Source organism: Chiloscyllium punctatum, chromosome 2 (genome assembly GCF_047496795.1).
Source record: "Chiloscyllium punctatum isolate Juve2018m chromosome 2, sChiPun1.3, whole genome shotgun sequence".
NCBI lineage: Eukaryota > Metazoa > Chordata > Chondrichthyes > Orectolobiformes > Hemiscylliidae > Chiloscyllium > Chiloscyllium punctatum.
In genome coordinates, this window is record NC_092740.1 from 74,195,572 (window position 1) to 74,218,222 (window position 22,651).

The 22,651-nt window shown below is 41.6% G+C and overlaps 1 protein-coding gene across 1 annotated transcript in view; it reads left to right on the plus strand.

Annotated features, from left to right (window-relative positions):
• The window catches only part of LOC140485702 (aminopeptidase Q-like), a 149,230-nt gene that overhangs the window by 75,691 nt on the left and 50,888 nt on the right, over positions 1-22,651 (plus strand). Inside the window, exons 11-12 of the mRNA XM_072584132.1 lie at positions 9,692-9,768; positions 11,018-11,154. Of these exons, the coding sequence (XP_072440233.1) occupies positions 9,692-9,768; positions 11,018-11,154 (214 nt within the window). The remainder of the gene's footprint in view (positions 1-9,691; positions 9,769-11,017; positions 11,155-22,651) is intronic.

The window sequence follows — 22,651 nt, forward strand, 5'->3', positions numbered from 1 at the left end:
CATGTTCATCATCATTCATCAACATTAAATAGCACTCTCCATTGGCACCTTTCCACTGTTCATCCGCAGATGTTGATATTAGTGAAGCACCAGCCTCACCACAGCACCGTGATCGATCTCGAACTAACTCAGAAAACACTTCAATGGTGCATTACAACAGTTTGAATTGCAGCGACACCTGACATTATACAGCTGCTACCAAGTCCCTCCATGTGCGGGGATACACAACTTGTGCGTCTGCATAAGATGCATCAAAGAACTTTTAGCTTGCTTTGTTAGCACTTTCTAACTTTGTGTTTGCTTGGATGCTTGCAGCATCTCTGCTTAGCCTTGCCTTTCACCCATTGCTACTTCATTCAGAACTTAAAGGCTCACAGTATCTCAGCATGTCTTTCTTTTCTGGGCAATCAGAAAGCCAAACAGGTTTTCATACTTGTCAGTGTTGAGCAATCAAGGGTCAGACATGTTGCTGTACAGCACCATGCTATGTCAGTGTCACACCTACAGCATTTAACAGAGTTTTGTGGCAAGTGGCTTAAACCAAATGACCCTGTCTGAATAGTCCTTAGTTAATTGAAGGGGGACTATAGGAGTTGGTGTGGTAGCCACATTAATTCAAGGGGTTGTCCTATTTCAGTCAACGACTTTGGTCACATCAGTTGGGTGCTTGGTGCAATTAGCGTCTGAGGATCTGTGTCTTTCGAATGGGTTTTTACCACAGTGAGCCCTGCAGGTTAATCCCATCCAGCCCGAATAAGTGAGTCAGGAGCTGTAGATACACCTACCAGGGAGCTGGGTCATGCTCAGACAGGACTGCCCTGATGAGTCAGTCTGAGGGTTGAAACATGGCCTGTCCTAAGGATTTAGACAGGAAAAGTCAACTGGAATTATCAGGGGATAATCTATGCTATGCCAGCAAAATCGGGACAAGTGTCAGTGGTGCAGGCAACCTTCTGTGACTCAACAGGAATAATGACTGTGAATGGCAGGATAATGACAAGTGGTTGTGTATTGGGCTGTGCAGTGATCTTGACTTTACAATTTATGTCAATGATGAGAGGAGCAAAGACATGGTAGCAAAATTTGCAGACTACACCAAATTGGGGAAGAATGCATGTTATGGAGAAGGGACAAGATGTTTGAAGATAGATGTAGGCAGGTTGTGTGAGTGGGCAAAAATCTAGCAGATGGAAAGCAGGAATGGAGCACAGAAGGTTATTGACCACCTTAACATATTGCTGGGAGTTTGCCCTCACTATTGACAGTGCAGGGATGTGGATGGCTATTGCATTCCACACTAGGCACTGTGGTCTCCTTTGACAGTCCTGAGCAAAGATGAACGTGGGTACACTCCACTCCCTGGGCAGCAAGCCTGCCATGTCCCTGTCCATAATCTGGGTCTAACCTTCCCTTACTTGGTCAAGGCCTGTGGAATAATGGACAAGCAACAGACATTGACTGACAGTACCTGGCTTGCTTGCGATGTTTGAAGCGGTTTACTCAAGGAGTTTAGATATAGTGCCCGTAGTGTGAACTCTGAAAGATCCTGGCAGTAGTGAGGACTTCCACATCTCTAACCACACAATTTAACTGGAAGGGTTCAAGAAATCTTGATGCCTATTACATGAAGTGTGCAATGGAAGAGTTCATGAGAAAAGTTGCCATGGCCCAGGGAGGGAAACCCTCCTTAAAAACCCTGAAAATGACATCGCCAAAATGCAAAAATTAATTTCATATTCTGTTGGACACCCTGATCCATAGTCTGAATGGATGAGATTACACTGAGATGCTAAAATTGATAAACTATGTTACCGTTCATTAACTCAGATTCATGAGGGCGTGCTCAACAATCGTTTAATATTGGAATCATTTCACTGTCTTTAGACTTGCCTATTTTTCTAAAATATTCTTTCACTGTGAGTGCAAAAACATGGCGAAACTATTTTTGAAAAACGCCTTTGTCTATCCATGTTTTACTCTGTGTATTGTAACTGTGTAACCTCTTTAGATGACTGAGGAAACTTAAACTTTCCAGATACGGAAATCTTTACTTTATGCAAACTTATAGTATTTGCACATGTAAGCACTGTAATTATATCTTATTCTGTTCGCAATCAATAAAAACAGATTCATTTGAGCAAACATCACCAACACAAGCCAATTTCACCTGCACATTATACATTTGAACATGGGCTAGATTATGTTCAGAAACCAATTATTAAAAAATTCAAAGTGTTTTCTGCAGACTCAGCCATTTTTTGTTCACTATAAATGACTAATCTTCTAATATCATGCCAAAGTGTAAAACATGCAAGTTATCTATTAGAAAATTTGCATGGTTCAGTCAATGTAATGTGCTGATGATTTATTTTGAATTTTCACTGAGCATCAGGCGGGAGATAGGGGGAACTTCTGCTTGAATGAGAACCCTTCATATAAACAGTGACTGGTTGCCTGAACTGTCTGCACCTGGATCACAGTATCCTTTAATTCACGATTAGTGAGTTTATTTGATTCACGATTAGTGGAAACATCAGTAATTTTTTTTTGAGCCCTGCCATCGCACATCATGGATTACCAAGCTTTACTTTCTTTCCCCAAAACCTTCCAAATGTCAACCTTTTCAATATATCTGCAGATGTCAACTTGCTGCTTTAACATCAACACAACTCCTGTGCTTCTTAATTTAGCTCATCCCTGATTTATTGGATGCCATCGTGGAATGATCAAGGACATGTGGCTATGATGAAGTGGGACCACCACTACCTCTGCTGGAAACCTGCATGGTTGTAGGGAGGTGACTGGGAAATCTTGGGATTTCTGAAAGGGTCCTGTTTGATAAACTGATGATTCATGTCCAGGAAATATCAGAAATTCCAGTTAGTAGAGAATTCCACTTAATGGAATGATGCATAACACAAAGGCTGCTGTATAAAAATGTAGTGAGTAAGAAAACCAAAATCAAAGAACAAAGCTAACAAGGATCCCTCTTCTCATCAAAAATAATCCAAAAAATAATCAACTATTATACAAAGATTTTAAAATTATTCTTCAGGGGATTTAGATGTCATCTAAATGGTTGGGCCATCATTTATTGACCAACCCTAGTCACCCTAGACAAGGTGGTGGTTGGCTGCCTTCTTGAACTACTGTGGTCCATATGCTGTAGGTGGACCCATAATGCAGTTTAAGAAAAAAAATTGTGGAATTTTGATGATTGACACTGAAGAAACCACAATATGTTTCCAAGTCAGAATGGCGAGGGCCTTGGGCAGAAACTTGGAGATATGGTGTATCTGAAGCCCTTGTCCATCTAGATGTAAGTGGTCATGGTTTGGAAAGAGCTGTCCAAGGATCATTGGTGAATTTCTACAGTATTTCTTGTAGAGAGTACACACAACTGCTACTGAGCATTAGTGGTGGAGAAAGTAGATGCCTGTGGATATGATGCCAATCAACCTGACTGATATCTCCTGGGTGGTGTCAAGCTTCTTGAGGGTTGTTGAAGCTGCACTCATCTGGTCAAGTGGGGAGAATCCCATCATACTACTGACCTGTGCTTTGTAGATGGCAGACAGGCTTTGGGGAGTGAAGAGATGAGTTACTTGCATCTTAATAAATCTTAATTTCACTGTCAATCTCACAATAAACCAATTTCTACTGCCTTCCAATATTTCCACTCATATATCTGTGTATGTCTTATTGAAAGTAGTATGTTCTCCAAAACTTCCTACCTGAATATACTTTATTATTTTTGTCTCATTTTTCTGTCAGTTTCTTTTGATCATGAGTCCCTGTGTCCACAATTAGAATTGTTATTATATACACAAAGATACAAAGTTGCAATTGAACAAATTAACTGTTGGACAATTATGCAGCAGAATCACATAACCTTTTTTTCACAACTTTTTCACTTATTTCCCATTGCTGTCACTCAGCATCCCTGCCAATTTAGATAAAAAGATGTTTTGTTAAGCAAAGCACTTGTAACTGCAACTCTTTCAGAAATGTATTGATGCAGATAGCGTGTGATAGTAAGTGATATTCCCAGAATGGAGCTACTATGGACTATTAGCCAGTTTATGGGTATGAAGACAGGGAAGAAACCATTGCAAACCATTAATCATCATCTAAGTTCTTGAGTAATTTGTCATCAGAGTATCAACCTCCACACAAGCTCACTGCAAAGGATGTGGAGTGGTGTTGGGGCACAGAACAAGAAGCAGTTTTCACTACAATCAAAATTAGTGTCGAGATACTACAATGGCAATGATGAAGTTATCTTATGTATGATGAGCACAAAGCGTCTATATAGCAAGAACAATCAGTTGGTTTTGCAGTCAGGACATTAACATAAACTGAATGCTACACTCAAGTTGAGAAAGGATGCTTAGCTATTGTCTTTACTTGCAAGCATTTTAATCAATACCTGTTTACGAGAGACAAAATGATAGTGGTGGCTGCTCATAAACCATTTTAAAGTCTCTTCCTCAAACTATTTCTGTCAGATGCAAAGCAGTTGCAAAGAATGTTACTTTATTTTAAGAGATAGAGTCTGGACATAACATACAAACAAGGAAAATAGATGCACATCCTTTCAGGGCTGTCAACCTAATGAAGAAAATTGAGTATGTTAAAAGCAGAGTGTGAAGTCTCCAGCTTCAACGAAAAGCAATAGCCCTGGAAATCATCAACTAGTAGAGGCATTGAATCTGAAAAATAAACATTTTGTTCAAATGAAGCAAACAATGCAACAAGAAACAACTCTCCAAGTGCTACAGGAAGTAATGATGAAACAGTGGCCTGAAAGCATCAAGGATACATTTGTTGTTTTAAGACAGTGTTAAGAATACAGAAGTGAAGTGACAGACCAAGATACCATCTTAGACAAAGCTAATAGAGTTTATGTCCCTAAGGACACGAGAAAAGAGATGCTGAAACACATTTGTGAAAGCCATCAAGGAGTTTAAAGCAAAATATTGTGAATGCTGTAAATTTGTAATAAAAATAGTGAGTGCTGGAGAAACTCAGCAGATCTGGCTGCAGTTGTAGAGAGAGAAACAGAGTTAATTTCAAAGAGGCATCAGACTTTAAACATTAAGTCAGTTTCTTGCTCCACAGATACGGCCAGACCTGTTAAGTTTCTCCAGTATTCTCTATTTTTATTCCAAACCAGCCAATGCTGTGCATGTAACGGATACCAAGTTAAGTATGCTACTGAGCTGTTTATATTGGATGACATCCCAACTACCATTCTCCCACACTGCACTCAGCAAGTAGAACACCCGTTATCCTACACCCAGCTGACAGCCATTTGTTTGGATAATAGCAGTACTTCTGCTCTGCTTAATCAGGAAGTCTTGTCTCCAAGAGTTGCCAGCCAACCTGAAGCCTACAACTCATCAGCGCTTGGTAAATGCCAAAGCAAAATCATTATCTAATATTTCAGCCATCTTTCTATCATTTGCTGTGGTATTAACTTGTTTATCCATTAATACAATTCTATTGCACCCATCCTTTTTTATTGCTATGTCTGGAAAATATCTTATAATTTTGTTCTATGTCATTTAATGATGTTGTCACATAGTTTCTTCTTGTCTTCCTAATTTTTTAACTAAACTCCCAATGCTTTAGCCTTCTCCTTGTCCAGCTGTCTACATACTTAATGGACTGGATTAAACTATCACCACTGATGGATTTGAATGCATGGGGGGGTGACCTTTTAAGTCTGGCGGGCAACCCACTACTATCCCCCAGAAATCAAAAGCAAAATTTCTAAATTTGCAGGTGACACCAAGCTGGGTCATGAAGGATTGTCAATACTGGGGAGAATGGCAAAGAAATTGAAAAAAGGACATTAATAAACCTACAAATAATTGTGAATTAAGTGCAACATTGATAAATGTGAGTTCTGACACTTTGTTAGGAAGAATAGCCAGGCCATTTATTAGTTGGAAGATGTGAGTCTGGGTGGGGTAGAGGAATACACCAGAAAAAGACATACACCTCTCAAGACAGGCCATGCCACAAGTTACTGGATTAGTGGTGCTGGAAGAGCACAGCAGTTCAGGCAGCATTCGAGGAGCAGTAGAATCGACGTTTCGGGCAAAAGTCCTTCATCAGGAATAAAAGCAGAGAGCCTGAAGTGTGAGAGATAAGCTACAGGAGGGTGGGGGTGGGGAGAAAGTAGCATAGAGTACAATAGGTGAGTGGGGGAGGGGATGAAGGTGATAGGTCAGGGAGGAGAGGGTGGAGTGGATAGGTGGAAAAGGACATAGGCAGGTAGGACAAGTCATGGGGACAGTGCTGAGCTGGAAGTTTGGAACTAGGGTGTGGTGGGGGAAGGTGAAATGAGGAAACTGTTGAAGTCCACATTGATAGACAATAGACAATAGACCATAGGTGCAGGAATAGGCCATTCTGCCCTTCGAGCCTGCACCACCATTCAATATGATCATGGCTGATCATCCTTAATCAGTATCCTGTTCCTGCCTTATCTCCATAACCCTTGATTCCACAATCCTTGAGAGCTATATCCAACTCTTTCTTAAATGAATCCAGAGACTGGGCCTCCACTGCCCTCCGGGGCAGAGCATTCCACACAGCCACCACTCTCTGGGTGAAGACGTTTCTCCTCATCTCTGTCCTAAATAGTCTACCCCGTATTTTTAAGCTGTGTCCTCTGGTTTGGCACTCACCCATCAGCAGAAACATGTTTCCTGCCTCCAGAGTGTCCAATCCTTTAATAATCTTATATGTCTCAATCATATCCCCTCTCAGTCTTCTAAACTCAAGGGTATGCCTGTCTCTTTGTTGGCAGCCATGGGCACACGTATGGGCCTCAGCTATGCCTGTCTCTTTGTTGGCAGCCATGGGCCCACGTATGTGCCCCAGCGATTCCTGTCTCGTTGTTAGCTACGTAGAACAGTCGATCTTCTGTAATTACACCGGCACTACTCCCCACCTCTTCCTCCGCTACATTGATGACTGCATTGGCGCCACCTCGTGCTCCCGCGAGGAGGTTGAGCAATTCATCAACTTCACCAACACATTCCACCCTGACCTTAAATTTACCTGGACCATCTCTGACACCTCCCTCCCCTTCCTGGACCTCTCCATCTCCATTAATGACGACCGACTTGACACTGACATTTTTTACAAACCCACCGACTCCCACAGCTACCTGGATTACACCTCTTCCCACCCTACCTCTTGCAAAAATGCCATCCCGTATTCCCAATTCCTCCGCCTCCGCCGTATCTGCTCCCAGGAGGACCAGATCCACCACAGAACACACCAGATGGCCTCTTCTTTAGAGACCACAATTTCCCTTCCCATTGGTTAAAGATGCTCTCCAAAGCATCTCGTCCACATCCTGCACCTCCACCCTCAGACCCCACCCCTCCAACCGTAACAAGGACAGAACGCCCCTGGTGCTCACCTTCCACCCTACAAACCTTCGCATAAACCAAATCATCCGCCGACATTTCCGCCACCTCCAAAAAGACCCCACCACTAGGGATGTATTTCTCTCCCCACCCCTTTCCGCCTTCCGCAAAGACCGTTCCCTCCGTGACTACCCGATCAGGTCCATGCTCCCCTACAGCCCACCCTCCCATCCTGGCACCTTCCCCTGCCACCGCAGGAATTGTAAAACCTGCACCCACACCTCCTCCCTCACCTCTATCCAAGGCCCTAAAGGAGCCTTCCACATCCTGCACATCCACTAATATCATTTATTGTATCCGTTGCTCCCAATGCGGTCTCCTTACATTGGGGAGACTGGACACCTCCGAACAGAGCACTTTAGGGAACATCTCCGGGACACCCGCACCAATCAACCACACCGCCCTGTGGCCCAACATTTCAATTCCCCCTCACACTCTGCCGAGGACATGGAGGTCCTGGGCCTCCTTCACCGCCGCTCCCTCACCACCAGACGCTTGGAGGAAGAACGCCTCATCTTCCGCCTCAGAACATTTCAACCCCAGGGCATCAATGTGGACTTCAACAGTTTCCTCATTTCCCCTTCCCCCACCTCACCCTAGTTCTAAACTTCCAGCTCAGCACTGTCCCCATGACTTGTCCTACCTGCCTATCTTCTTTTCCACCTATCCACTCCACCCTCCTCCCTGACCTATCACCTTCATCCCCTCCCCCGCTCACCTATTATACTCTATGCTACTTTCTCCCCACCCCACCCCTCCTTTAGCTTATCTCTCCACGCTGCAGGCTTTCTGCCTTTATTCCTGATGAAGGGCTTTTGCCCGAAACGTCGATTTTACTGCTCCTTGGATGCTGCCTGAACTGCTGTGCTCTTCCAGCACCACTAATCCAGAATCTGGTTTCCAGCATCTGCAGTCATGATTTTTACTCTTCAGATGGTCAGTGTGGACTTGTTGGGCTGAAGGGTCAGTTTCCATACTGTAGGGAATCTAATCTAGTCATAATCAAGTTCCTCGGTATTCCAGTACAGCCATGAAATTGGATTTTAGCTCATAATGTAGAAAATTGTTCAGGTACTTTGTGTACACAAAAACAGGAGAAATCCAATACAGCCGAATACAACCCTATTAGTCTATTCTTGTTCATTAGCAAGCTATGGATAGGAATGACAGTAGTGCTATCATTTGCAAAGGAATAACATGCTCACTGAGGTTCAGTTTGGTTTCCACCAGGGCCATTCAGTTCCTGACCTCATTACAACTTTAGTTAAAATTTGGACAAAATACTGAGACAGTCTGTGACCATATTCAGCAAGAACTGGAAAATATTCAGGCTTCAACTGATAGGTGGCAAATAACATTCATGCCACACATGTGCCAAATAATGACCACCTCCATTACCTAAACATTGCCCCTTAATGTTCAATGGCCTTGCCATTACTGAATCCCCATTTATCAACATTCTGAAAATTAACATTAACCATATCCAACCATATAATTATGGTAGCTACGTGACTAAGTCAAGGTAAAGGAGTTCTACAGCCAGTAACTGACTACCTCTTTCCCCTATAACTGTACACGATCTATAATGCACACGTCAGGACTGTGATAGAATACTCTCCACATACCTGGATGGGTACAGTTCCAACAATACTCAGCAGCCTGAACACTACCCTGGATAAAGCAACGCACTTGATCAGCATTCCAACCACCGCTTTCAATGTTCAGTCACCCACTGCACAGTGGTAACAATGAGTACAGTCTACAAGATGCAGCACAGTAACTCACCGAGGCTCCTTCAACAGCATTCTCCAAAACTGCAACTTCCATCCGCAGGAAGGATAATGACAGTAGGTACATGGGAATACCAGCACCTGCAAAATTCTTTCCAAACCCACCACACCATCCTGACTTGGAAGTATATCACTATTCCTTCATTGTTGCTGGGTGGACATCATGGAACTCTTCCTTGCTAACACCACTGGGAGAGTGTCTAAACCTGAGGCATCAATTCAGGAAAGTAGCCCACCACTACCTTCCCCAGGGCAATTGGGGATGAACAGTAAAAATGAACTAATGTTTTAAAAACTTATATTGTCTTCATGTTTACAAGGCTGCAGAGGTGGACTAAGTACAAATTATCTTCTGAAGGCACATCTACAGTATTGTAAGTATTCATAGAATACCAATAATAAGAAGCATACAAGAAGTTAATCTCTCCTACCATTTCATTATTTCCTGTTTAGCTACTCATGGTTTATTCCTATTTTCTGGATGAAGAATGGATCTATGCAGCCACTTATCTGGTTTGATGGTGAATCTAGTAAGTAATTTACGATGTGTGTTTCATTACTGCATCTTAACATAAAGTTACATGTTATGCTTCTTTTAATGCTGATTGCAAATAACTAGCAATCAAAATTTTGCCAATTTGGAGAGTGCAACAAAATTGCTTTAAATGAAACAAACTCGATAATTTTCTGACATTACAATCGTTCTTCATGTAAACTATTGAAAATTGAAGCAAATATTACAACTGGTTTTCCCAATAGGTTTTTACTCACCTCCTAGAGTATGGAGTCAGATAGTTGACACTTTAGTTGAAGATTTGAGAAACAGTTGTTCATTTAGAGTCATAGGGTCATAGAGATGTACAGCATGGAAACAGCCCCTTCAGTCCAACCCGTCTATGCCGACCAGATATCCCAACCTAATCTAGTCCCACCTGCCAGCACCTGGCCCATATCCCTCCAAACCCTTCCTATTCATATATCCATCCAGATGCCTTTAAACTGTTGCAATTGTAGTAGCCTCCACCATTTCCTCTGGCAGCTCATTCCATACATGTACCTAGTAACTTATCCAAGTTATTGGAAACCATTTCAAGAAAACTCATCAGTGCTGTGCAGTGTTTGAATTTCCTGGTGTTAAATCTCACCTGAATAATCTTGGAATACTCTTTACACGAGGAAGGATCACCACTCACTTTAGGCACTTGCCATGAGCTTTATGAAGCACATTCAAAACTGGTATTGAAAACTATTTATGTTGTGAACAGAATTTTAGTTATTCAGGCACTGCATAATATGCATGCTGCTGCATTTTGTGGATCATATCTTTTGACACTGCAAAGCTATCAAATTCCATTCACTCAGTTACTGCTACTCCAAGTTGCACAAGCCTAAAGTGATGGGAGGAATCAATGGGAATGATCCTCACAAACATTAGGAGGAAGCTTGTGTCCACCTCCATGGCTGTTTTGATAGCAGGGAAATTTAATCAATTGGGAGGGTGGCACTTGATGACGCTATCAAACTGCCACATTAACCTGCTTAAGTCTATTCAAGAAAGGCCTATGAACAGTTTTCCTTTCATGTATCTGTTGCCAATTGAGGCTCTTGAATAAGCATTTAATACCTGTTGTCCTCAAAGATTCTGCCCATTAACTCAAAAATATTGACTATACTGAGATGTGGGCAATTGACAAATTTATAAGCACATACTGCTGGTTCTTCTTTGGTGTAAGTAGAGCTATCATCCTGTTGATTTTCATTCTTGGTGCTTACAAACAGAAACATACCCTGAGATAAAACGTACCACAGATGAAGAATGGATTCTGCTAAATATTAATGTTTCCACCCTCTGTAGAATTGTCTATGATGATTCAAATTGGCAGCAGCTAATTCTACAACTAAACAAAGATCCAACAGTGAGTCACAATTTTCCTACTTTTCTTCACATTTGTTATTCATCTTGGATACATTAAACACAAAGCAATAATGCTAATCAGTTTATACTGTCTTGCAATCGAATATCTAATTTATAATCTCTAGTACTAATAACAGATGTTTGCTTTTTCATAACCACTTCTCACATGCAGGAAGTAAATCACAGAGCTGTGTAGTACTGTGATTATCAGCAGGAATATGAATGTCAAAAAGGGGGTTGGAAGGTGGAAGTCAAGTAAGAAGAAGAATGTTTGAAGGCAGAGATGGAATTGACATAATGACAATTCTGTGGCAAAGTTGGGAACGGGGGAATAGATTGATTACATTCTTAATGAGGTAGTGGGATAGGACAAAAAGACATACACCACCGTTAAAGGAACAGGGAGTACGCATAGTAATGGTTAGAAAAATTAAGGATCTATCCTTTTTTATTACCTACAAGCTGCCAGATGATGACATCATCCAAAAATCACAGTGCCAGTTTTCACATTTACACACCTAATATACAAATCCCATTAACATCAGTGGAGGAGCCCACCTCCAGCTGGCAAATGCATGGTACAGAGCTTCCCCTCTTTTTATGACAATGGATGGAACCTCACAAGATTAAGGGCATTTTTAGCCCTCAGTTTCATAATGTGTATTTCAAAGGAGGACAGCTCCAGGGAGGAGATAACTACAGACTTCTGAGACTGATGTTGTAACACCTAAAGTGTGTCAGAGAAACCTCAAACAGATTGGACTGCGATCTCTTGTGAATACAAAGGTAATAAGGACTGGCAACTCCTTGCTCAACTGTAAGCATCCACTGTGGATTATGTCCCAAACTGCAGACACAGTTTGTGGGTTTTTTTTACTCTTTGAAGAATATAAAAGGACAGAGTTAAAAGCCAAGTTTAAAGTCTAACAGAGTGAACTACTGGAACCGAGTGATGTTATCATATCTGCCTGGGTTTGAGTGTTATCATGATGTGATTGTCACAGTTGAAGAACAATCCCCTACTTAGCCCTGTGTTACACTGGCTCTGATTTCAGCAAGACACTTCAAAAAAGAGAAATGAACTGCAATTAGCCTTCGAAACAAAGAATCTCAAAAACAACTGTTCAGCTACCAACATCAAAAGTAGCACTAATCTTCAAATGCAACAGTCGTATCATTCCACTCTTTGCAAACAATTCAGAGATCAATTGTGTATCTGTTAATTTAACTTTTATCCTTCAGGCTCGTCTCTTAATTCTAACCTGTGCAATGCATTACTAATTCCTCTCCCATGTGGTATTTAATGAATTAAACAATACACAGAATTGTTATGGTGCAGAAGGAGGCCACTCAAACTATTATGCTTGCACTAACTCTGAGCATTTCAACTTAGTGTGAGTCTCCTGTCTTTTCCCTGTAATGCTGCACATCATTTCTATCTAAATAACCATCCAATACCCTCTTGAATACCTCAATTAAACCTGCCTCTACCATACTTGCATACAGTACATTCAATACCCGAACAACTCATTGTGTGAAATTGTTTTTTTTCACCTCGCATTTGTTTCTTTTGCTAAACTCTCTAAATGTGTGCCCTCTGGTTCTCAATCTATTTATGTGCAGGACAATTTCTCCCTATTGACTCTTGTTAAACATCTTACTGCAACTTCTATCATTCCACCTCTCTCCACCGCCCCCCCCGCTCCCCAATCTTTCCAATAACTGAAGTGCCTCCTTCCTGGGACCTCTTCTGCATTCTCCAATGCATTCACATGCCTCTTATTGTGATTCTCAGAACAATACACAATACTTTACACAATTTGGAGCTGGCATAGTGGTTCAGTGGTTAGCACTGCTGCCTCACAGCGCCAGGGACCCAGGTTTGATTCCACTCCAAGTGACTGTCTGTGTGGAGTTTATATGTTCTCCCACAATTGCGTGGATTTCTTCTGGGTACTCTGTCACTTTCCATAGTCCAAAGATGTGCAGATTAGGTGTATTGGCCATGCTAAATTGCCCTGTAATACCCAGGCATGTGCAGGCTAGGTGGATTAGCCATGGTAAATATGGCATTAGGGGAGTGTGCTGGATTTGGGTAGGTCGCTCTTCATAGGGTTGGTGCATGAAAATGTGTTGCTGGAAAAGCGTAGCAGGTCAGGCAGCATCAAAGGAGCAGGAGAACAGACGTTTCAGGCATAAGCCCTTCCTCCATAAGTCCTTCTCCTTTGATGCTGCTTGACCTGTTGCGCTTTTCCAGCAACACATTTTTAAGCTCTGATCTCCAGCATTTGCAGTCCTCACTTTTTCCTAATAGGGTTGATGCAGACTTGATGGGCCCAGTGGCCTCTTCCTCACTTCTACTCAAGCTGAAATCTAACCAGTGTCTTATATAAGTTCATCATGACTTCCCTGCTCTCATACTCTATGTCACTATTAATAAAGTCTAGAATACTGTATGTTACAGTAACAGCTCCCTCTACCTGTCCTGCCACTTTAATGACATATGTACATGTATACCAGGTCTCTCTGCTCCTGCACATCCTTTAGAATAGTACTACTTATTTTATACTGTCTCTCCAAATTCTTTGCACTGAAGTGTATCACCTCACACTTCTCAGCATTGAACTTCAGTTGTAAAGATTAGGGTGATGCTGGAAAAGCACAGCAGGTCAGGCACATCCAAGAAGCAGGAAAATTGACGTTTTGGGCAAAAGCTCTTCATCAGGAATGAGATTCAACGTCACCTGTAACCCCTACTGCACTATGTGTCAATGTCCTTTTGAAGTTCTGTATACCGTCCTCCCCACAGTTTACAATTCTCCCTAGTTTTGTGATATTCACAAACTTTGAAATTGTCCCTTGCACACCAAGATCTAGAACATTTAAATATACTATAAATATTATTAGTAAATTCACTCTTTTTGTTCATTCAAGAAGACCTGGTCACATTGTCTCCTTTTAAAACATGCCTTTGTTCCATAACCAAATAAGGTTATCATCGAGGAAAGGGGCCTGTTTAAATGAATATTTTTTCAATCGACTGAGGGGGTGAGTGGATGAAGAAAGAAGGGGAGTTGGTTCATCCCTTCTCACCCAAGAGCTTAACAGTTTAGGATATGTCTTCTGGAACTCACCTGGGATTTCATCATAACACTATCTCGAAACATTGCTCCCTTTCTCTATCATTTTTCAAGCCAAGTGTCACTCTTCCTGCTGCTAGAGCCCCTGTTACTGCTGCATGATGCACTTGAGCTGTGTGAAACCACAACAGTGTTCTTTTGAAGTGCTTGGATACACACAGGGATCACAGCTTCCTGTGGCAGGTCAATAATGAACACTGAGCATGCTGCATGTGCAGCAGTGCAGAGTGCTGGCTGCCTCTCATGAATCACTATACATCTATTCTACCGAATCTTGTGTTTAAAAAACATTGTCAGAAATGCTAGTGACAATGAGTATGACATAATTCAAGAAGGAATCAGATGAAAATTTTAAAGGAAGTCTATTAAAATGAAATGAACAAAAAGCCAATAAAGTGATTAGAGTAAGCATCTCTGTTTGAAGAGTTGACCATGGCACTTGCACAGTTTTCTGTGGTTTTTATATTTGATATCTTGTCAGTATTTTCATATTCAAATGTAAATCTTTTGAAGCATTTGCCCTGGCTAATTCAATACTGCATCTAAACTGCAGGCTAAAATACTAAAACTCTATCCTCACACAATAAGCCAAACAATGAAAAACAAAATAAACCTTTCCTTGAATTAATCATCATAAACTGTGTTTACTTGGCACATGGGATATAGCATAGTTTTTGCTGTGTAAGCCATGTCTAACTAAATAAGTTGTTTTTTTTTGAGGAAATCACTAAGATGGTGGATAGGGTATTGTCTATAGGATATTGTACATATCAACTTCCAAAGGATAATTGATAATGTTCTGCACAGAAGATTCAAGATCATTACTTGCCAAGAACTACTTTGATTGGTTTCGATTGAATCTTGTGTGAATGTACGGAGTGATAAGAGTAATTAATGGGATGAATCGTCAAGTTTTTTTTCTTTACTTGATATGCATTTTACTTCCATGTGGAGCAGAGAATATATGTGCCTCAACCTACATCATCTCAGTGCAATCAAGTATAAAGCTCTTACTGTAATAATTTGTCAAACTTTGAATCAGTTAGGTCATTGGTGAGAAAGAACAGAAATTTTAGTTATATCAGCCCAAAAGTATTTGCGAGCTGTCTGGTACCATAAAGAGACTCAGAGGAGCCAAATTAGCCACACCTTTATAGCTTGTGAATATAATTGTAAATCAAGGCTATTAAAAATGCAGAGGAACATATACATAACAGTGTAATGAAATGAATGTATTTTATGTTAGTGTGGAACAGAGCCCATGTTACACTTTTCACAAGTGTAACATGGGCTCTGTTCCACATTGACATAAAATATTTATAGGTAAAAACAATGACTGCAGATGCTGGAAACCAGATTCTGGATTAGTGGTGCTGGAAGAGCACAGCAGTTCAAGCAGCATCCGAGGAACAGTAAAATCGACGTGCAGGGGCTTTTGCCCAAAACGTCGATTTTACTGTTCCTCGGATGCTGCCTGAACTGCTGTGCTCTTCCAGCACCACTAATCCATAAAATATTTATGCAAATCCTTCCTGCTGATTTGAAATTAAGCCACACCAGATTTCTTTTATTCATTTATGGGATATTAGCATTCCTACAAATACCAGTGAAACAATTCTGTGGAGGCCGGTATCCTGTCACCAAGTCATCCTTTATTTACATGTGCACAGTACATGGACTCTGACCAGTTGGCTCTGAGCCCACCCGAGAGTGAGGAGAATCCCTGAGATTCCTGTTTGTATCAGTCAGCCAGGACTCCCGGATTGGGGCTATTAACCTATGCCAATCAGAGAACTCATAATCAATAGAATCATAGAGATGTACAGCATGGAAACGGACCCTTCAGTCTAACCTGTCCATGCCGACCAGATATCCCAACCCAATCTAGACCCACCTGCCAGCACCTGGCCCATATCCCTCCAAACCCTTCCTATTCATAGACCCATCCAAATGCCTCTTAAATGTTGCAATTGTACCAGCCTCCACCACTTCCCCGGCAGCTCATTCCATACGTGTACCACCCTCTGCGTGAAAATGTTCCCCCTTAGGTCTCTTTCATATCTTTCCCCTCTCACCCTAAACCTATGCCCTCTAGTTCGGGACTCCCCCACTCCAGGGAAAAGACTTTGTCTACTTACCCTATCCATGCCCCTCATAATTTTGTAAACCTCTGTAAGGTCACCCCTCAGACTCCAACGCTCCAGGGAAAACAGCTCCAGCCTATTCAGCCTCTCCCTATAACTTAAATCCTCCAACTCTCGCAACATCCTTGTAAATCTTTTCTGAAGCTTTTCAAGTTTCACAACATCTTTCCGATAGGAAGGAGACCAGAATTGCACACAATATTCCAACAGTGGCCTAACCAATATCCTGTACAGCCTCAACATGACCCCCCAACTCCTGTACTCAATACTCTGACCAATAAAGGAAAGCATACCAACTGCCTTCTTCACTATCCTAACTAATAACAAAAAATGCTCTTTTAATTTTGCCAGGGCAGGATCTTTTTCTGACAATAGTTGGATATTGTCAACAATGACTGGAAAGGTGTTCAGAAAGTTTAAAACCAGAATATTTTCTTCCAGGGGAGGCAGTTCAAGACACACATTTGTCACTAGGCCTCCTAGAGATTGTTTCAACATATAATTGGACGCATTGAGAATAAGGGCCCACCGCTGGATTCAACCTGAAGCTTTTTCAACCTGAAGCTCCTTATCTTCTTTAAGTAGCCCTAGCAGGGGTTCATGGTCCATTATTATTACAACTTTACATCCGTAAAGGAAAAGTGAACTTTCTCACATCAGAGATGACCGACAAACCTTCTTCCACATCTGGGCATATTGGCGTTTGGCATCAGCCAAAATCTGGGAAGCACAGACTACCAGGTGATCCTCTCCGCTGGGCAATTTATGAGCCAACGTTATCCTGATACCAAATATGTAGGCATCGCATATCTGCACTATCTCTTGCTTGGGATCATAGAGGGCCAACACCTTGGACAATGATAGCTGCTTTTTAATTTCCCTAAAGGATACACCTGAGACCATTTCCAAGACTGACTCTTTTCCAATAACAGTTGTAAGGGTGTCAGGATGGAGGCCAGGTTACATATGAATTTTCTGTAAAATTTCATTAACCTAAAGTAAGACTTAAGCTCCAGTACAGACATGGGAGCCGGGGGACCTTTGATCGCTCTTACTTTTTCTTCCAATGGGTGTAACCCAGTCTTGTCAACTCTGTAATCCAAGTAGATCACTTGGGCTACCTGGAATTCACATTATTCTCTTCTAAGGCATACACCCACCTGGGAGAAACGTTTAGGCACAATATCCAAGTTTTCCAAGTGCTCTTTATTGGTCTTCCCAGCTATTAGCACATCATCCCGATAAATGGCAACCTTGAGTAGACTTTGTAAAATGTCTTCCTGTGCTGGATAAGGGCACAGACAGTTGATACTCCAAATGGTAGCAAATAGGTACAAAACTTTATAAGCATTAATTGTGGAATATTTCTGGGACTCCTCATCTAGTTGCAATTGCAGATAAGCATGGCTCATATCTAGCTTCGTGAAGGACAGTGCCACGCCATATTTGTGCACAACTCCTCTATGTGAAGGATTGGGTCTTTATCCAGCAGCAAGAAGTGGTTTACCATTTGCTAAAAATCCAACAAAGGTGAACCAACTCATCAGGCTTCACAATCGGTACAACCGATGCTGCCCATTTCGCAAACTGTAATGGTTTGTTGAGTCTTTCACTTTCCGGCCTCCTAATTTCTGCCTGTACTTTTGCACATAAGGTAAATGGCACTGGGAAGGCCTTGCAGAATCGCAGAGTTGTTTCCTGATCAACAAGTTTAATCTAGATAAACTACAGTTTGGTGGGGCAAATCAGGGCAGGATTTACATGTTTAATGGTAAGGACCTGTGGAATGTTGCCGAACAAAGTGACCTTGGATTGCAGGTTCATATTTCCTTCAAGATGGAGTCACAAGTAGACAGGATAGTGAAGAAAGCATCTGGTATGTTTGCCTTTATTGCTCAGTGCGTTGAATTCATGTTGCCGCTTGGCTAGGCCACTTTTGGAATACTGCATTCAATTCTGGTCTCCCAGCCATAGGGAAGACATTTTTAAACTTGAAAGGGTTCAGTAAAGATTGCCTGGGTTGGAGGGTTTGAGCTATAGGAAGAGGCTTTATAGGCTGAAGGGTGACCTTATAGAAGTTTATAAAATCATGCGGAACACAGATAGGGTGAGGATAGGAGTCCAAAACTAGAGGGTTTAAGGTGAGTGGGGAAAGATTTAAAAGGGACCTGAGGGGCAACTTTTTCACACATATGGTATGAAATGAGCTGCCAGAGGATGTGGCGGAGGCTGGTCCAATTACAACATTTAGAAGATATCTGATGGGTATATGAATAGGAAGGTTTAGAGGAACATGGGTCAAATGCTGGTAAATGGGACTAGATTAATTTAGGCTATCTGGTCTGCATGGACAAGTTGGACCAAAGGTCTGTTTCCATGCTGTACATCTCTATGACTCTATGTAAGGTGGACTTGACACCTGTGCTCATTCCTAGACATTCCTGAAAAATGTCCAGGTATTTAATTAGGACTTCAATCAGGCAACCATTTTCCAGTGGAAAAATATTGAGCCAGTCAAAGTGAATCATTCTTAACCAATTCTGTCCCATCAAGTTTGAGCCTGAGCCTTTCACTATGATCAGTGGGAACTGCATTTGTTGCTTCTCATAAGAGATTGGAACTGAAGTTGTGCCCCTAATCTGTAACAGTTTCCCAGTATAGATTCTCAGTCTGCCTGAGATCTTGCGCAAACCTAAGAATTGGATTACAAAGCAAATCTTGTTAAAGAGTGGTTCTGCAACCACTGATACAACTTCATCAGTATCGACTTCCATCAGAATCGGGTAACCATTTAACCAGACATTTATTTTGATTGGTGCTGATTTGGATTTTGTTAAGCAATGTAATTGTTCCAAACCAGAGTTTCCAGGGTATACAGTCTCCTGGATACTAGTCTTTGATTTCACTTACTCAAGTCAGGCCTCATAGGACTCCTTTGCTATCTGTCTGCATACCGGCAGCAACTACAATGGCTTGCTGGCCCTAATCTTGAAAATCATTTTAGCCACTTGGCTCGGTTTGTTTTGGGGTTTTGCTCTGGGCTGACCTCGGGCTCAGGATATGTCCTGTGTGAGGTTCTGTAATAGCCTACACTCAAGTGGTGTTCCCCAAGCTCAGTTGGACAAGTGAGGCTGTCCACTTCCATCGGATACCCTACAGCTCACATGCTTCACTTGCTGCATTTTCGAATGTCGAAGCCAGTTGTCGTGCCTATTGAAGTCCAGTTGGGCTTCAGCTAGTAGGCACCTTTGCATGGTTACATTGTTAATCCCACATACCAAACAGTCTCTCAACGTCTCAATCAGAGTTAACCCAAAATCACATGCTGTGGCAGTCAACTTAACCTTGTCAAAATTCCTGATACAGATTTCCCTAGTTCTTGAACAGCTAAATAAAACTAATATCGTCTCAGAATTAGAGGGGGCTGAGGGTGGCAATATTCCTTAACTAAATAGGTTAACTCTTGAATGGTATTGATATCTTGTACCTCAGGGAAAGTTAGGCTCCTAATAACAAAAAATGCTATACAATATCCTTTCATTGCCACATACTCCATTTTATAATATCTAGATTCTTATTAGGTACAAGTGACAAATTAGGTACAAGTACCTAGATATAAATCTTGGATACAGCAGAGGAATAAAAGTAGATGTATTACTTAGAGAGTTGAAAAGTAATGCAAAAATAGGACATCATTAAAGGGTTGACATTGCAGTAAAGTAGGAAATTTCAAATAGACATTACAGTGTAGCAGCTCAGCGCAGGTCCTCTGCACTTGGTCTGACCGCCCACACCAGACCCCAGTCCAACAGCCATCCCTGCTCTGCTCCAAGCCAGAGACCACTCTGTACCAGCACTCAACTGCTCCAAGGCAAGTGAGCAAACCATCAAAAGAAAAACGCATTGCTTTTCAACTGTCCCAATATCATTTGCATGGAATAAATAATGGCTTCCATGTACTAGGCCAGTCTTCGATGGCAGGATTGAACAATTCAAACTTTTCAAATAAAGGCATGATGTCAGAAATGCTTAACTCAACTCGAAGATGACTGTTGTGAGCAGATTTTCTTTAGGAGTGTACTGTTTTCTCTCATCGTGACTGAAATACTTCCACAGAAGCCGGTGTTCCTTCACCAAGTCACTCTTTATTTACATGTGCACAATACATGAACTCTGACCTGCTAGGTCAGAGCCAGTCTCTTGAGTGAGGAGAATCCCTGACCCTCCTGATTATATCTGTCAGCCAGGGCTCCCTGATTGACCCAGATTTATAGTGCAATCAGGGAACTCATAGTCAATGCGATCCACGTAGCCAACCTCATTCTAATCACTACAACTAGCATTTGTTGTCTGTTTCAAATTACTCTTGAACTGAATGGCTTGATCGGCCATTTCAGAAGGCAGTTAAGGGTCAACGACATTGCTGTTGGTCTGGAGATGCATATCGACCAGACCAAGTAAGGATAGCTCATGTGCTTCCTGGAGCAGATTTTTAAAAATTAACAAATGTATTAATTGAACTCAAATTCCCCCAACTGCTGAGATGAGCTTTGAATTCATGTCTTTAGGGAATTAGCCTGGGCCTCTGGATTTTGGATCCACAGACAGCGCAATATGCTACTATTTCCCACAGTGGGCCACTTTTAAGGTAAATTATTTTGACCTGAATTTTCGCTTCTAAGTGCGGACTCAGCAGAAAGTGCCCCAGAATTTCTAATTTTCAGTCCAGGACAGCTGGATTTTAAGGGAAACCTGCCAGGCAATCCCAGAAACAGTGTGGAAATTGCCAGGTGCAGTTGCCAGCTAGGTAGGAGGTCTGCCTTGGTGCACTGGCAAGTTGTTGAAGGAATGACAAAAAAAATTAAGCAATACTCAGCCCTCCAATCTAAATATCTCGCAACCTATTACAACCTGCAATATTCCCCAATTCCATCCATTCAAACATGTCGAGTCTCCAAACTACCCCCATTGCACTTTCTCCATGGCAACTCTTGACATTCACATTTGACTCATATCGCTGACTTCCTGAAACACCCTGCTGTGTATCCAGTGTAGAATTTGATTATCCTATTGAAGATAGTTTTGAAGAATCTCAATATTATGTTTACTGAGCAAACAAAGACATTTCCACTCTAACTGGCAAAAACTAATTTAACTGTCATAATCGCTTATTTAAAAAAAACAACCAGTGGAATTCACTGTCCCAGTTCAAGGTGCGAATAATCCACCTGCAGTTATTGGTCAAGCTGTGAATTTACAGGCAACCCAGTGATTTAGTGAAAGGCTGTGAAATCAGACATGTAACAATAATCCTGTAACCTTCAGAATGATAGCAACAAATAGGCTGAAATAGCAAGAACTGGTTTTTAAACTCTTTTCTTACAAACATTGAAAGGTCATTGAGTTTTAAATGCCTTGACATTTGATAGCTCTGTTGATAGTTTCTTTTGACACTCTTGAAAATTCCAATGAGCTTAAAATATAATGAGCCATTTTATTTTTTAACTCAATCATGGCATTCATTATTGGCTCAACTGATTTATTGCACATGCCTTATTGCCTTGAGAGGTAGTAATGAACTGTATTCTTCACCCACTGCAATTCATATGGTGTGGATGCATGAACAATGTTGTTAGGGAATGAGTTCTGCATTTTCACTCATCCACAATGAAGGAATGGCATCATAGTTCAATGAGAATTTGCAGAAGGAATGGCATTTCAATGTACCTGTTGCCATTGTCCTTCTGGATGGTAGATGTTGAGGGTTTGGAGGATGCTGTCAAAGAAATTTCGATAAGTTGCTGTCACTGTACATCTGTGGTGGAGAATGTGAATGTTGAGTGTGTTATTTAGTGTCCCAGTTAAGGACTGCTTTACTTTGGATGGTGTGAAGCATCTTGATAGCCAGCACTCATTAAGCCCTCATAAATGAATTCCGACAGACTCCTGACTTTGGATAGTGGACGTAGACTTTGAAGAGTCAAGAGGTAATTTATCTCATGTAGAATTCCCAGGCTTGTACTTTGTCTTGTAGCTATAGGGCTAGTCCAGTTAGATTTCTGGTCAATGCTAACCCCCAGGATATTGTTAATGAGGCATTCATTACTTGTAATTCCATTGAATGATGATGGCTGATGGTTGGACATGCTCCTATTGGAGATGGTAATTTCCTGGTACTACCATGGCACGAAGGTTACTTGCCACATTAGTCCAA